Source organism: Ochotona princeps, chromosome 30 (assembly GCF_030435755.1).
Source record: "Ochotona princeps isolate mOchPri1 chromosome 30, mOchPri1.hap1, whole genome shotgun sequence".
In the NCBI taxonomy this organism is placed as follows: Eukaryota; Metazoa; Chordata; class Mammalia; order Lagomorpha; family Ochotonidae; genus Ochotona; species Ochotona princeps.
This window is the reverse complement of record NC_080861.1, coordinates 5,332,537-5,347,286: the sequence shown is the minus strand read 5'-3', so window position 1 is coordinate 5,347,286 and position 14,750 is coordinate 5,332,537. Positions and strand designations below refer to the sequence as shown.

Sequence of the window (14,750 nt, the reverse complement as noted above, 5' to 3'; positions counted from 1 at the left end):
AAATTTTATTTTGCATATGCCACATTAACAAAAACTGCCTTAGGAAGACAGTATTTGGTTGCATTTTGCTTTTTCTTTCACAGAGGCTAATTAAAAAAATTTCTCACTCCGTTGATCAAACGTTTGGATTCCTTACTCAGCACAGGCATATTGTTGAGTCCTAATTTGAGCATCTTCCTTGGACAAAAACGCGGTCATTCTGTCTTCCCTTCTTTATTCTGTCATTTTGTTTTTCTGTTTTATAATAAACATGTTTTTTTCAGTGGAGAAGAACAGTAGAGAAGTGAGGTTTTCAGAGAGCCGCTGGAGTGTGCGGAAACGCCTCACCGACCAGTCCTCTGCCATGTCTCACTGTGGCTTGCGTGATGGGAGCTTTCAAACAGGAAGACTTTCTCAGGTAAATTCTTTGCCTTTGTCCTTAGGTCGCTGGCGTGCATTCTGTACGAGCTGTGCTGCCTGAGCCATGCATTCACTGGCTCTAATTTCCTGTCCGTTGTCTTCAAAATTGTTGAGGGTGACACGCCTTCCCTCCCGGAGAGACATCCAAGAGAACTAAATGCCATTATGAGGAGGTAGGGACGTAAGTGCGTTGTCACAGAAACAATTTTACAGTGTGCTTATTTTGTAGCTCCCTTGACAATAATCATGTGTTTTAAACGTTACAGCATGTTGAACAAGAATCCATGCTTGAGGCCGTCAGCTATAGAAGTTTTGAAAAGCCCCTATATTGATGAACAGCTACAGGTATTTGAAGCAGCAGGGCTTCTGGGAAAGAGAATTAGCATGTGTATACACGCGCCAAGGCTTGAAGATGTGCTCTGGGATTGAGATGCGTTAAGAATTGATGAAGGAAAGAGGAGAAAGTTACAGAGAAGCTGAGGGAAATATTGAGGGCAATCTCTTTGCAAAAAAGAGTGTAAAATCTGGTTCCCTGGTGCCATTGGGGATTTCTATAAGATTTATTTATTTTATAAACAGAGTTTGCAGGGCAAGGGGGAGAAAATCTTCCATCCGCTTATTCACTCCCCAAATGGCTGCAAGAGCTGGAGCTGGGTCATTCCAAAGCTAGGAGTCAGGAGCTTCCTTTGGGTCTCTCACGCGAGTGGCAGGGGCCTAAGGTCTCAGGCCATTATTGGTTGCTTTCTGTAGTACATTATGAAGAAGCTGGAGCAGAAGCGGAGTAGCTGGGACTCCAGCGGGCATCCATAAGGGATGCTGATGTTACCAGCTATGCTGCAGCACCAGACCCCAGGGTTCTGATTTTCTGCCTAAACTCCACATCTGCCTGCAGTGCCCTTGTGGGCAGGGGCTAACCCCAATACCTTTAAACAGGTCTCATACTAACCATAACTCAGAGTGTTGGTTAGCCATGGTGTTTTGTAGTGTTTAGGTGGTTTTGTTTTTCCTGTAGACCTGAAATTTTTTTGAAAACAATTTTGAAAGATCTCATCATGTTTAGATTTGAAAAATTTGATACGGTGAATCTAACTCAGATGGTTCAAAAAAAAATGAATGGTCCCCCAAAAGAGTTTTTCTTCTTTTTGTTTTTAACTTCTTAGATTTTCATAACACAAGTTTGCTGTAGCAGTTGTCCTTCTTCAAAACGGTGTGGCTTCCCAAGAGTGTCCGGTGTACCTGGGAAGGCGACAGGAGCAGGCAGTAGGGACACGCATTTCCTCTTCCGGTGCCAGGCAGGGTGCTGATGCCGCAACAGATGTGGCTTCTGTTCTTTCAATGCTTGACTGCTAGTGACAGACACAGTCACCAAGGCCACGCAGCCAAGAAATAAGTGACCTTCAACAGTCACAAACACCAGGAAGGAGGCAAACGGGTTACTGTGAAAAGAAGGCAGGAGGAAAAGGGCTGCTGTGGTTGGAGTTGGTGAGACTGGTCCCCCAGAGCTTAATGGATTCTTGCTCCCAGGAGGGAGCTCGTGTACAAGCCCTACACTGGGCTGTGTCCACAGAGACAGGTGTAGAAGAGAGAGTTCTTTACAAGCCTACGTCCCCCAGAAAACTCCTGCTGAAGTGGCGAATGCTGAAGCCAGGCTGGGAGGCAGGTCTAAGCCGGCCCCCACCCCGGTGCTTGAAGCTCTCCCTTAGTGCAGACGGAGCAGGCGCCAGGAGACCCTATGAAACAGAGGCAGAATGCCTGGCTGGTTGAGAGCACACACCCTCTCAGGGGCTGTGTGCAGAATGGAAACCTTCACAGGGATCCAGGGGAATCTGCTGGAGCAGCAGTGCCAGAGGAAGTGGGAGAAGAGGGCAGGAGCTTGAGCCTGCAGGTGTCCTGAAACAGAATGGGCTACACGGGGAGGAAGGGTTACCAGGTCTTCACGCTCCCTGCGTGGCAATTACATCCCAGATCAGAAAAAACTCCAGGTAGTTTTGTGCCCTGTTCTTGATGGAGAGGCTGTTTGGTCAGGCTTGTCATTTTTGTTTTTGTTTTTTCCAGCACTTAATGTGCAGATATGCAGAAATGGCTGCGGTAAACAAGAATCTACATTGTCAGGAGGAGGCTGCTCATATAATTAATGCTGTGTAAGTAATTGCTTTGCTTTTTCAAGGCCCGTCGAGCGTAAACATTAAATGCATTTGTCTTTAAAAATCTATTAGTGCTAAGCTGACTGCATGGAGTAGCCCAGAATTCACTCAACTCCTGCCAAGAAATTAAGAGGCTTCAGTAACGAGGCATCCCAAAACCCTCCACCCCAGGTGGCAGCAAATTGGAATCATGAAAATTTAAACCACTGCACAGCTCACCCGTCCGCGGGCTAACTCGGCAGTTGCCTTGTAAGTGTATAAACAAATGAATATCACAAGCACTTAGTAATACTTATGCTAATGAGCCTTCTGGAATATGTGTAGATGGCTTTTGCGTGCTGTGTGTTTAGCATGAACTGGCAGTGTATCTACTGAAAAGAGGATGCTGCGGGGTCCTGGGATGACTGAGCTCTCACGTTCTGCAAATACACATTCTCTTCCACAGCGCTACAGGAACTGTTTCCCAGAAAAGCATAGCCATGTCTTAAGCCTCCGTCTTCCCTCATTCTAATTTGGTGTGCTGCAGTTTGCACAGTCACGGAATACCCTGGGATAGGTGGTTACTTAAAGACCCCCCCACCGCTCCCTGCCAACCTCCCCCACCGCCAAATTGAGAAGGTTTTTCAGTATTTACAAATGGGACAAGTGCATAAAAGCATTTGTTATTGCATTATCCATTAGGATCCTAGCTGATGGCCTAATGAGCATTTTTTTCCCTTTAAACAAAACAAAACACCTCTGGGGATAAGTTTTTAGGCATGGTGTTTGAGTTATTCTATATCTTTTTTAAAAAAAGCTGAGATTTCTAATTTTATCTTAGTAATTAGAGATGTAAGAGTAATAGATACTTGGATTAATTTAATTTTTTTGGAGCAAAGCGAGATTTGTTTACAGCAGAAATCTCCTGTAGCAACAGCCTCTAGCACTCAGCTCCTGCAAGAAACACAGGAGAAAATGGTCATCATACAGTTGTTCAGCCGAACACTGCAAGTGGCTCTCGTCCTTCTGGAATACCATCCGCCATGCAGACAAGTGCCTCCTGTATATCTGGCTTTCCAATAACAGTAAATAAATATTTAAAAAATAAAAACTACATATCCAGCCTAGAATATAAGATACCTTCAATACACTGTAGCTACCACAATAGGAACATTTTGTAGTATTTTTTTTTATGTGCCAGGCACTGTGCTCGATCAAGTGCATTCTTTTCAGCTACTTGCCCAGCAGTGGAGTTCATGTGTGGGGGAGGCAAGCATGTCCTACACAGAGCTGTGTCCTGCCAATGGACTTCTCTCGAAGGGCCAAGTTGGCTCTTGTTATGAAATCCAGTCCTAGGCAATAAAACAGGAGCAGAGATTAGCAAAGTACATGATTTGCTTTTAAACAAAAATCTAATTTGAAAAACATTGTCAATTAACTGTAGCCCTGGCTGGCTCCTTCCCTCCCTAGAGTTTATCAGTGTTTCTTGGCTTGGCTGGTCTGGAGACATTTCTGTTGTCTTGGGAGTATGATGATTCTTCCGTAAAATATTTGCTAAGTGTTTCTGAGCGTGTTTGGGATGAGTTGTCTGTGGGGAATCTTCATTATTTATAGAGGGGGAAAAAGCCTCCCCTGCAGCTGCTGTGGTGCTGCCTGCAGTGCAGCCAAGGACTCCCCAGAGGAAGAAAGCAACTCGGGGGTGCAGGCTGCTGCAGAGAAATGGAGCTGCTCAATCAGCAGCCCTCCTCTGTGTGCAGGAGGGCCTGGGTTACCACCCAAGCTCCGGGGTCACCACCCAGGGCTTGGGTCACTGCCCAGGGCCCTAGAAGAACTTACTGGAAAAAAATGCCAACCTATACATGACCATATGCATGAGAACTTCAACCATTATGTGGAAAAACAAACCTGAAAGATGTGTATTTTGATGCAGGAAAACTTTTTAAGTCCATGCATCATTTATTTATCAGACACACTTCTCCGTGGTCTTTTTGAAGCTCCCTGGGGTTTGTTGATTCATTTACTCATTCACTCAAAAGATGATCATTGAGCCCTAAATTAGATGCCAGGTCCTACTAGAAACAGGCTTCCAGTCTTGTGTGAAGCAGAAGATGGGACTTTAAGATGGTTAGTAGTGATAAAAATAGTCTCCAAATGAGACCTCACTGGGGCTGGCACCTGCTGTACATCCCCTAGCGAGAGGACGAAAGAAGGCTTTACATTACTTAAGATGTATTCATTATTGCTTGAATAGCAAATTTACCAACAGAAGGAGAGACACAGGGAGTGAGGCCATTCATCTGGCTCACTCCCCAAATGGTCACAACTGCCGGAAGGTGCGAGTTGAGCCAATCCAAAGCTGGGACCAGGAGCTTCTTTCAGGTCTCCCATGTGGTTCCAAAGACTGGAGCCGTCCTCTGCTGCTTTCCCAGGCCACAAGCGGAGAGCTGGTTGGGAAGCAGAGCAGCTTGGGATATAAACCAGCATCTTTGTGGGATACTGGGGCTTGCAGGTGGAGACTTTAGCATGTGGAGCCACAGCACTGGCCCCAGGAGTCTAGCCTCAGGTCAGTGCCATTGGGAAGGGAGAGATGGCACCAGGGTAATAGGGAATTATGAGAAGTGAAATGGCAAGCGGTAGCCCAGCATTGCTGGAGTGTAAATTAGTGCAGTGGTTAAGGAAGATGGCATGGAGGTTTCTTGGAAAATGAAACCCAGAGTGGCCATATGATGTGGCAGTCCTCACTGGGGTATTGAAGATTTCTCTGCACACCCCTCCTAAAACTGTTCTGCACCTCAACTGTTGACATATGCCTTGTTAGAGGTATAAGCCAGTTTAGACTATCCTAAAATCTGCCAAGTTCAGCAAAATTATGCTTCAGCACTATAAACTGCCAAATACTAAAATGAAAATAGACACGAGAAGGTTGAATAGTACCCTCTAGCTATTTTAAGGTGTATAGAAGCCAGTTGTATACAGGGTTATGCCAAGTTATGTACAAGATAACTTGACCAAAAAGGCAATCAATGAAATTTTTTAAAAATCTGGTTATCTGAACATCTGGGTTGCCCAGTAAGGACTGAAATCTTTGCTGCAGTTTAGAAGCTGGTCTGTTTACCTCTACTTCCTTATGCTAGAGGGAGCGAAGATGGCGTGGTGCCTGTAGAAAACTCCCCTTCCACAGTGACCACAGTGACTCGCATAATTTCTGTGAGTTCTTCGGTAGGGAACTTTGTCTTCCCTTCTGTGGGTTTGTTCATCCTGAAGCGCCTTTTGAGTTAATGAGTGTGAAGTCCTGTGCTAGCCCTTGGGGACCTAGACCCTGTCACCACACCCCGACCTGAGGGGCTGAGCACTGTATTCTCATCCAAGCACGAGACGGGTGTTCCTGAAAAGAGAAGGATGGGCCAGTGTTGCGGGGCTCAGCTGCTTAAGCTGCCACCTGTAATGCTGGTATCCCATTTGGGTGCCTGTGGGGTCCTGGCTGTTCCGTCGTCCCTGCTGGAGTGCCTGGGAAAGCGGTGGTAGAAGTGTTTCAACTGCTTGGGCCTCTGCACACACATAGGCGAGAAGAGTGAAGCTCCTGGCTTTTGTCTTCTTCGGGGCCCAGCCCTGGCATTGCTACCTTTCTGGAGCATGAAACAACAGGTAGAAGATCCCTCTCTCTCTTTTTCTCTCTCTGTCTCTCACTCTTTCTCTTATCTGCCTTCAAAATAATTAAGTAAATCTTAAAAAATAAAACCAGGATCATCGGAGTTAAGCACAGCCTTCCTCTTGCTGCCTGTTGAGACAGAGAGCATGTTTATCTGTATAATATAGACATGATTTTTTTAGAAATTTGTAGTTATTGTTCTGTGTTCACCTTATGCAGAAAAATCGTGGGAGAAAAGTCTGAAGCAACTACGATGTGGAGGGAAGAACCTCGGAGCTTCCGGCGGCTGAGGACTGACGTGCTCCATGTAAGAACCTTCTTACTTCACATTTTACATCAAATCTTTTCCTGTTTCGGACTCCTCAGATTCAGGGAACTTGCTAGGTGAGAAAAAGGCAGGGTAAAAGACAAAATCATCCATGTCAACACGGTGCATTCCAGGGGGAGCTGAGAATGTGGGTCATCTGTGGGGGAAGCACCAGTTCCAAACCGCTGTGTCTACCTATTGATCAATGAATTCATCCAGGACGTGCCATAGCTGCCAGTGAACAGAACGGCTTGCCATCTCCTTAGGGAAAACAACATTTAGAGGACACAGGGCAAGAGTAAGAGAGCATGAGTAACCTGAGGGAAGGCTTTCTTGTTTGTTCCAGGAGGATAAAGAGGCAGCCAGGCAGGGAAAAGCCAGTTTCATCCCATTCACGGGCACGGGAGTGAGGCCAGCACTATGTGCGTAAGAAGCCATGGGGAAGCCATATACTGCAGAGGAGCCTGAAGGGCTTTGTACAGTCTAGGGAGAGACATCACTGAGCTGAAAGAGTCAACTAGAATACAAGAAAGCGGTTGGGTAACTGATCTGAGAGGCTGAAGAAAGAGGATGCGGGAGGAAGACGCTGTCGGTGTTGACTGCCGGCTGGCCCCTGGCCCATCCATGTATTGATGATTTCATTTCTTCCTAAGCTAATGGGGGCTCTGGTTTCTGTCTCCTCTCCCTTCTCTCCTGCTAGTTGAAGCAAACCACTTCACAGTTCGAAAGCAGCTGGAGAGAGTTGAAGCCAGGGCTGTGGATGGGCTCTCTCCATGACCCTCTTGGAATGTGTTATAAAAAGTCTTTGAGACACGGAGGAGAGTAGCTTGCTTTGCTATTCGGACCTGAACTGACAGCCTTGCATTTTGGCAAACATTTTCTGCTTGGCTGAGCCTGGTCTTTGGAATCTTGCTGCTCAGTCAAATGTGGAATCAGGTTAGGCACCTTTTCTTTAAAGGCTGGTAGCTTTAAAAATGACCGAGTTCCACCCTATGCATGACAAAACCCACATTTTATCTTGCGACATACATGATTGTGATGGTGTGAAGGAAAGACAGGGAGAAAGATTTTCCATTTGTTGGTTTACTTCCTAAATGGCCACAATGGCTGGAGCTGAGCCGATCCAAAGCCAGGAGTTTCTTCCAGTCTCCCACACGGGTACAGGGTCCCAAGGCTTTGGGCCGTCCTCTGCTGCTTTCCCAGGCCACAAGCAGGGAGCTGGCAGGGAAGTGGAGCTGCTGGGACATGAATCAGCATCCCCATGGGATCCTGGTGCCTGCAAAGAGAGGATTTAGCCACTGAGCCATCTCTCCAGCTCTGTTCTTTGTTCTCCGAGTTATCTGGGTGCTTTCAGGGACCCCTTGAAAATCTGGTATAACTGCGTCTCCTGAAATAATCATTGCCCGATACAGAAAGCAGATTTCTTAAGAACATTCTATGACGACATTCTCACAGATGGCTCACTGCCATTAGGCATAACTTCATTTCATCTATTTATGTAGAATTGGTTGAACTTTCTTCTTAATTTCCTTTTTAATAAGAAACTCCTGGAGCGATTCCTCCTGAAAGCCATTCATCAAAGAAAATAGGTCAATTCAGCATCAGCTGCAGATTGCAAAGACACATTGCAAATGAAGCTGGGAAAAGGGACTCAAGTGATTTGTTGAAATACCTGTTGGTGTATCTGGGAAACTTATATTTGTTTTTCAAGAGTCAGTTTTTTCATTATGTGACCTTATAGATATTTTTCTTTACGAAACTGGAATTCATAGAGTCACAGAGTCTCAGGAATTTTAAAGGCAGCTCCAAGACAACATGGAATTCATTAAAGCAAAAAAGCTTTAATCTCAAGGAAACTGAATAGGGATGGAGCAAGGTGAGATGGGTGAGACCCCTTGGGCGCACGGTGAAGGAGACCCATGCCCTCAGCTGCCGGGGGCCTCCACCTGTGTGAGCCTGAACGTCAGTGCCTTCGGTTTTGCACACTGGGCCTCCAGCCTGACTCCATAGTCCTGTTTCCTGCTTGAGGTCAATGCAGGCAAATTGCTTCGCCCAAGGTCCACCCCTCTCATTGACTGTTTCTTTGCCCCCAAGTTAGCTTCCTGAAGTTGGAAAATAGGACCTGTTTCAGGAGGTAGGCATTGGCTTCCAGAGTCTTCTCAACAAGAACATTATTAATGTTGTTTTGCTTGTGGTAGTTCTACCCCCTTTTATCAGCTCTCACCAATTCTTAATTATCTTCTTCAAGGGTTTCGATCAATTGACTTCAGAGAAGCTGACGGCGTCTCAGCCTCTTCCTTCCCTGGGCCACAGTGAACTTGAGTCAGGCATAGAGGACACCCTAGTTGACTTTGGACATCATGGTATGTGTTTGCATCAGTTCTGAGAGGCTGCTCTCAGCTGATAACTGGGTTATTGTGGCTAGTTCTGCAGTGAGCCTGGCTAGGCTTTCAGAACATTTCTGATGTACAAGGGGACTTCAGAAAGCTCTGGGAAAATGGAAAAAAACATGTTTATTTTGGTGCAAAACATTTTTGCAATCTATGCATGTGAGAAGTGTTCAAAAAGCTTGTGAAAGTGTGTGTTATCAAAACTACATATGGGTTTCATGTGCAACCGTCTGCCATCAGCTTGGCAGACCCGGGCTGTGCCCAGCAGACAACGTAGACAAGCCAAATCTCCATTCATCCCATTAGCTCCATTGTAGCAGCAGAGGAGAGTTGGACACTTAACACCTGGTAAGGACTCAGCTATATCCTCCTTGACCTAACTTTGCAAAACTACAGTGGGCAAGCACTGTCACCCTCTTCTACAGGTGACTCCTGTGACCCACACATATCTAAACGGAAGCAATAAAGCCAAGATTTGGAAAACTGGCTGTTCCTACATGCAGACATTACTGGAAAAGTAACAGAGCTGTCACCAAGCAGAGGGGTGCACCACAGCGCAGTGACGGGGAGTTTTGAGGTTTGGTAGAGAACAAAGCTGTTGTCTCAGGGAATCCCCTGCTAAATCATTCTCTCCAGTTCTCAGTTTGCTTATCCATGAAACAGGAATAATAATAATTCGTCCTTTGGGGGCCAGAGTTTTGTTGTAGCTGTTAAATCTGCTGCCTGTGACACCCACATCTCACACGGGCACCAGTTTGCATCCTGTCTGCTCCGCTTCCAGGACAGCTCTTCCCTTTACAGTGTTGAAAGAGCCAGACGTTCCTTATTTCCTGCTACCACCATTCCAACATGCGGCTTCACTGGCAACAGAAGGAGTAGGTGGGAGGAAAAATCAACAACCAATAGCTTAGCTTAGGAAGCTCTTTCTTCAGGCTGACATGGGCAGTTCACTCTTCCCTGTGCCCAAGGAAGAGTCTTAAATATACCGAAGCACGAGTGATTGGTCATACCAATCTGCCTTAGTCATCTGATTATGAAATTAAGGGTGGTTAACAAAACCCAGGAGTATTCAGTTGAATTGTGGGAAGCCAATGTTTCCATCATGCTGGTACATTTCTTTATCATCTTTCAAATGAATACATTAACTTGAACTCAATTTAAATGGAAACAAACCTCTTTATATAATAAACTAGATGGAGAAAGCTGACAATAAAAACTTATGTGTTTCTCAATCTTTAAATTTTATGGTTAGAAACTAAAAAATTGAACTGTCACTATATGTTAAGCATCTTTTTTAAAAAGATTTGTTCATTTTTTATTGGAAAGTCAGATATACATAGAGGAGGAGAGACAGAGAGGAAAATCTTCTGTCTGATGATTCACTCCCCAAGTGACCGCAACGGGCCGATGCGCACCGATCCGAAGCCAGGAACCAGGAAACTCTTCCAGGTCTCCCACACAGGTGCAGGGTCCCAAAGCTTTGGGCCGTCTTTGACTGCTTTCCCAGGCCACAAGCAGGGAGCTGGATGGGAAGTGGAGCTGCCGGGATTAAAACCGGTGCCCATATGGGATCCTGGCGCATTCGAGGCGAGGGCTTTAGCTGCTATGCCACGCCGCTGGGCCCCTGTTAAGCATCTTTAAATTGGCTCTTACATCTTGGTTCAGTTCTGAATATATAAAATTGCATTTGGGAGCCATAAGAAGCCCGACCAAAACTTCTGGTGAACAGTTAATATTTGTAAGAGCAACATTTGTAACTCCTCATTAACTCCAGCTACCAGCCAAAGAAAACAATATGGCAGGCAGGAGAAGGGGCTCTGGAGACATCCATCCTGACTCTTGGAACCTGTAGATGTCTTAGGCTACATGGCCAAAAGGAATGAGTTAGAGCTGCAGATGGATCTATTCTTGCTAATCAGCTGACTTTAAGAGAGGGAGAGTATCCTGACGATGTGAGTGGACTACATTTAGTCACAGGAGGCCTGACAAATGGAGGAAGAAGGCAGAAGAAGAGAAAACCAGGGAGATGGCTGGGTGAGACTGGTGTGGCTGGGATGGAGGGGCCGTCATTCATGGAGAACAGGTGGCTTGTGGAAGCTGGAGGCGGCAAGGAAAGGGATTCTCTCTGGAGCCCCAGAAAGGTAAATGTAGGGTCGACAACTGGATCTGAGCTTCCTGAGTGGCTCACCCTTCCGAGCTACAGAACTGTGGGTGATCACTTTGTGTTGTTGTAAGTCAGCTACTTTTATGGGGATTTGTCTCAGTAGCCGTAAAACACTAATACAGGTTTATGGGATTGTATCTGCTTCCAGGCATGTAACCACCATTCTTGACCTTTGATTTTTCATGCTAATCTTTTGTTTTTGTTTTTGTTTTTGTTTTTTTTACCTGCTTCTTGTTGATAAGAAGCTTTTTTTTATTGTATTTTTGTTGACAATCTTTACATCGTTAATTACGGTAAAAAAAAAAAAAAGGTTCAGGGGGTATAGGGAAGTGGGTAATAGTATTATGTCCATATTGTTTCCATCATGTACCTGAGGTAAAGGGGGATATTGAGGGAGAAGCCCCACCCGGTTTCCCACCCACCCCAAGTCCCGGATGTGGGGCATGCTCTGAGATCCTTGCTCAAATGGTTTTAATAGTTCTCCAGTTATGAATCGCTGCCAGTTTCGCTCGATGACGTCATCCACTGATTGACACAGTCCATCATAGAGTCTTCAATTGCCCAGTATTTCGCTGTCAACATATAGCTGAGGTGGTTGATTGACTTGCTCTGTCCTCTGTCTTTTCTTGGCTAGGGTTCTGAGACCAGCAGTTCGATTGGGGAGATCTCCAAAGAAACTTTGAGGTATTCCCAGACCAGATTCTTGTATGTTCTAGCAAGCACAGGGCCCGGCACAGTCCATCACCACGATTAGCTGGTGGTTTCAATTGCTGGGCTGGTTCTGTTTTCAGTCCTGACTTGCACTGGAACCAATGGGTGTTGCAGTCCAGCCTGGTTCGGCCCAGCACGTACTCGGTCCTTACATCAACCTTAATCTTTTTTTGAAGTGATGGAAATATCTTAAATTGAGGCTTACATCGGACACTAGATATTTGTGTCTTCTGTGATCTTTGTAAAGTGACTTTTATGATTTGCTTTGTGATAATTTGGCCAGATGCTAATTATTGCAGGTGAAGGAACCTCCTAGATCACCTATCAAACGCTTTCATCTTTGGAGTGAAATGACACACCTCCAAAAAACAATAAAAAGACACTTTCAGGCTTTGGGGGAGCAGTCTAACACCCTTCATAGCTCCTCACTGACTTATCTTTTGCTCCTGAAAAATAGACCCAAAACAGTTGGCAGGTTTCATGCTAATGTGTTTAGGTGTGAGTGATGTAATGAATGCAACTCATTTCAAAATAAAAGTAAACTTTTCCCAGCTGTCTGCAGGGAGTGTGTTTATGAAAGCTGTCAGCATTTGCAGTTCACAAGGCAACCTCGAGTCGCTAGGGTTTCCTCATCTGGCCATGGATCCTTTAAAGAATTTATGTGAATTCTTACGATAGCAGAATAACTGACAAAGCAAATATCTGTGGATGAATTTAAGATGCTCGAAATTTCCCCTTGCAGTTTGCACCTGGGTATTTTGGGTTGCAAGGATCAGTGACTCACTCTATCCAACACTGATGATTCTCCTTTGAATCCAAGCAAAACGAACAGACAAAACCCCACGCCCAGTTGAAGTGTATATGACCTGTTTTCCTAACTTCAAATAGCATAGAATTAAATTAACCCCCTTCCTTTCTTCACCTCCCCTACAGTCTCATCTGAAGACATAATAATTTGACAATTTGCATAAGTAGTTACTTACGAACATATGGTGTCTAGCCATATATTTAGTTTCCTTTTGTTTGGGAGATCACATATTTTGAACAGACCAATTTTTTGTGTGTGTTTATGGCACCCTAAATGAGAAATTTATGCTTGGGGAGGATGGCAGATGACTGAGTAAGAAAAAGTCAGTTTAGGAAAAAGTTTAAAAATCTTGACAATAGGATGCTGGGCTTGCTGCCATTGTCTATCCTGCAACGTCAGGACACACTTAAATAGAGGAATGATGGACCAGTGGAGGTTGTTGAAGGACTATTCTATTGTTATAGTATAGGGGAAAACCTGGCGGGGAAGAGGGGAGGTGAGATGGGGAAGGAGCAAGAAGGGAAGCCCCTGACCCTAAGGAACTGTATTATGAAAAATAAAAAAACAAAACAAAACAAACCATGTGTTGTGGCCCTTAAAGCTCTGTGTCTTCAAGGCTGAAAGGGAGTCAGCGCCCTGATCATGCAGCAGCTCACTGGCCTTGCTCTCTCTCACCCCGGGAAGGCTGCTGCTGCTTAAATGTTGTTCTATGCCTCCTTGCCTCTTACCTTCTGCTCTCAGGAACTCATATACCTACAATAACTGCTCCCTCAGCTCAAAGGGAGCTGACAGCATCATCAACATAGCATATATTTTCCATCACAATGACAGTATTCCCTGATTGGGATTCTCAGGGTGGCACTTTTGGGAAGCACACACATTCCTGGGGATGTCTTCTCACAGCAGCTGAGAACCAATGGGCTAGTCCATTGTTACTTAAAGCATGATCCTTAAGCCAGCCTTACAGTACCCAGAGAACTTGTTAGACCCTGCTTGGCCTTACTGGATCAGAGGTGTGCTTTAAGCAGAAGCCCAGTGATACACACATGAAGACGCGAGCACCACTGGGGCAGACTCGAAGCCCACGGAAAACATGGGCCGTGTTTGTCCAGCTGCTCACACGGTGACTTGGGCAGAGCTGGCACTTTGCAAATATTCACTGAATCAAAGGTGAAATCCAGAGGGGAACTCCAGTAAAGAGCATTGATGCGTGTTGGTCGTAAGCAGCATGCGTTTCTTGCACAGCTTAATTCAGCTAGACAAACAGCACAATAATAAGTGGCTAGAAAACCTAATAGCGGCACGTGGGCATGCACCCAGCGTTCTTCTCCTGAAGGCTATTGTAATTTATTTTCATCAGATGGATGCCGAAGGATGAGAAATAAAGGCATTCCTTAGACACAGGCATCTGCTTCTGCTTCCTAGCCATTGCTTCCTGTTTTACAGGTAACCCGACATTTGGATCATCTCTATTGCAAAGTTACCAGTATTGCAAAAATGTGCGCTATTCTGCCAAAAAAGTAATTAACTTAATGGAAGTGGCTAAACAACCACAAAACAGTCCTCCCAGTCTCCTTAGTGTACAAGGGGTTTGTGGAAAAGTGAAATCCAAGGATAAGTTTATTGTGATGCCAAAGAATTTTGAAATTCAGGCATAGTTTTTCATGCTACACATTTTCCATCAACTTTTTGAAACATCCTGCTACTTGTTGCCAAAGGATGAGTTTAATGGGCACAGAAAAGGATGTATACAGTATGGTCTGTGCTACACATGCAGACCTGCTTTTAGCTTCCTCATGGAATCATTGGGAGCGCTTTCTAGAAATCAAAACTCAAGTAATACTGATTTGATGGATTATTTTATCTTTTAATAACAGATCTGGCAGCGTCCCTGTGTGAAAATCCAACCCCCCTTCCCCATTTGTTGTATGTTGATTGGGTCCCCTGAGAAGCAGATAGCAGGTCAGAGTTAGAAGTGCATCGACACTCAAGTCTATTGGAAGAAAGACAATACCCTAAGTGGGGAGTGGACAGGCTACAATGCAAGCCTGACAGGTGAGAACAGATCTGGAAGGGAAGCAGACTGCATGAAGCTGTGGTTTGACAGCCTCCAACAGCGCAGTGACAGCTCTGGTACAAGCCTTCTTGCAGAAGAAGCCCACATCGGGCAGAAATACTGTGCCTTGCTACCCCTCCGGC

General features: G+C 45.3%; 1 protein-coding gene across 5 annotated transcripts in view; it reads left to right on the top strand.

The window, feature by feature from the left end:
* NEK11 (NIMA related kinase 11) overlaps nucleotides 1–14,750 on the top strand; it is a 112,314-nt gene that overhangs the window by 45,312 nt on the left and 52,252 nt on the right. For all 5 annotated transcript variants that reach the window (XM_058657106.1, XM_058657108.1, XM_058657105.1 and 2 more), the window contains 5 exons: nucleotides 423–572; nucleotides 666–744; nucleotides 2,455–2,540; nucleotides 6,391–6,478; nucleotides 8,727–8,841. In XM_058657106.1, coding sequence (XP_058513089.1) covers nucleotides 423–572; nucleotides 666–744; nucleotides 2,455–2,540; nucleotides 6,391–6,478; nucleotides 8,727–8,841 — 518 coding nt within the window. The remainder of the gene's footprint in view (nucleotides 1–422; nucleotides 573–665; nucleotides 745–2,454; nucleotides 2,541–6,390; nucleotides 6,479–8,726; nucleotides 8,842–14,750) is intronic.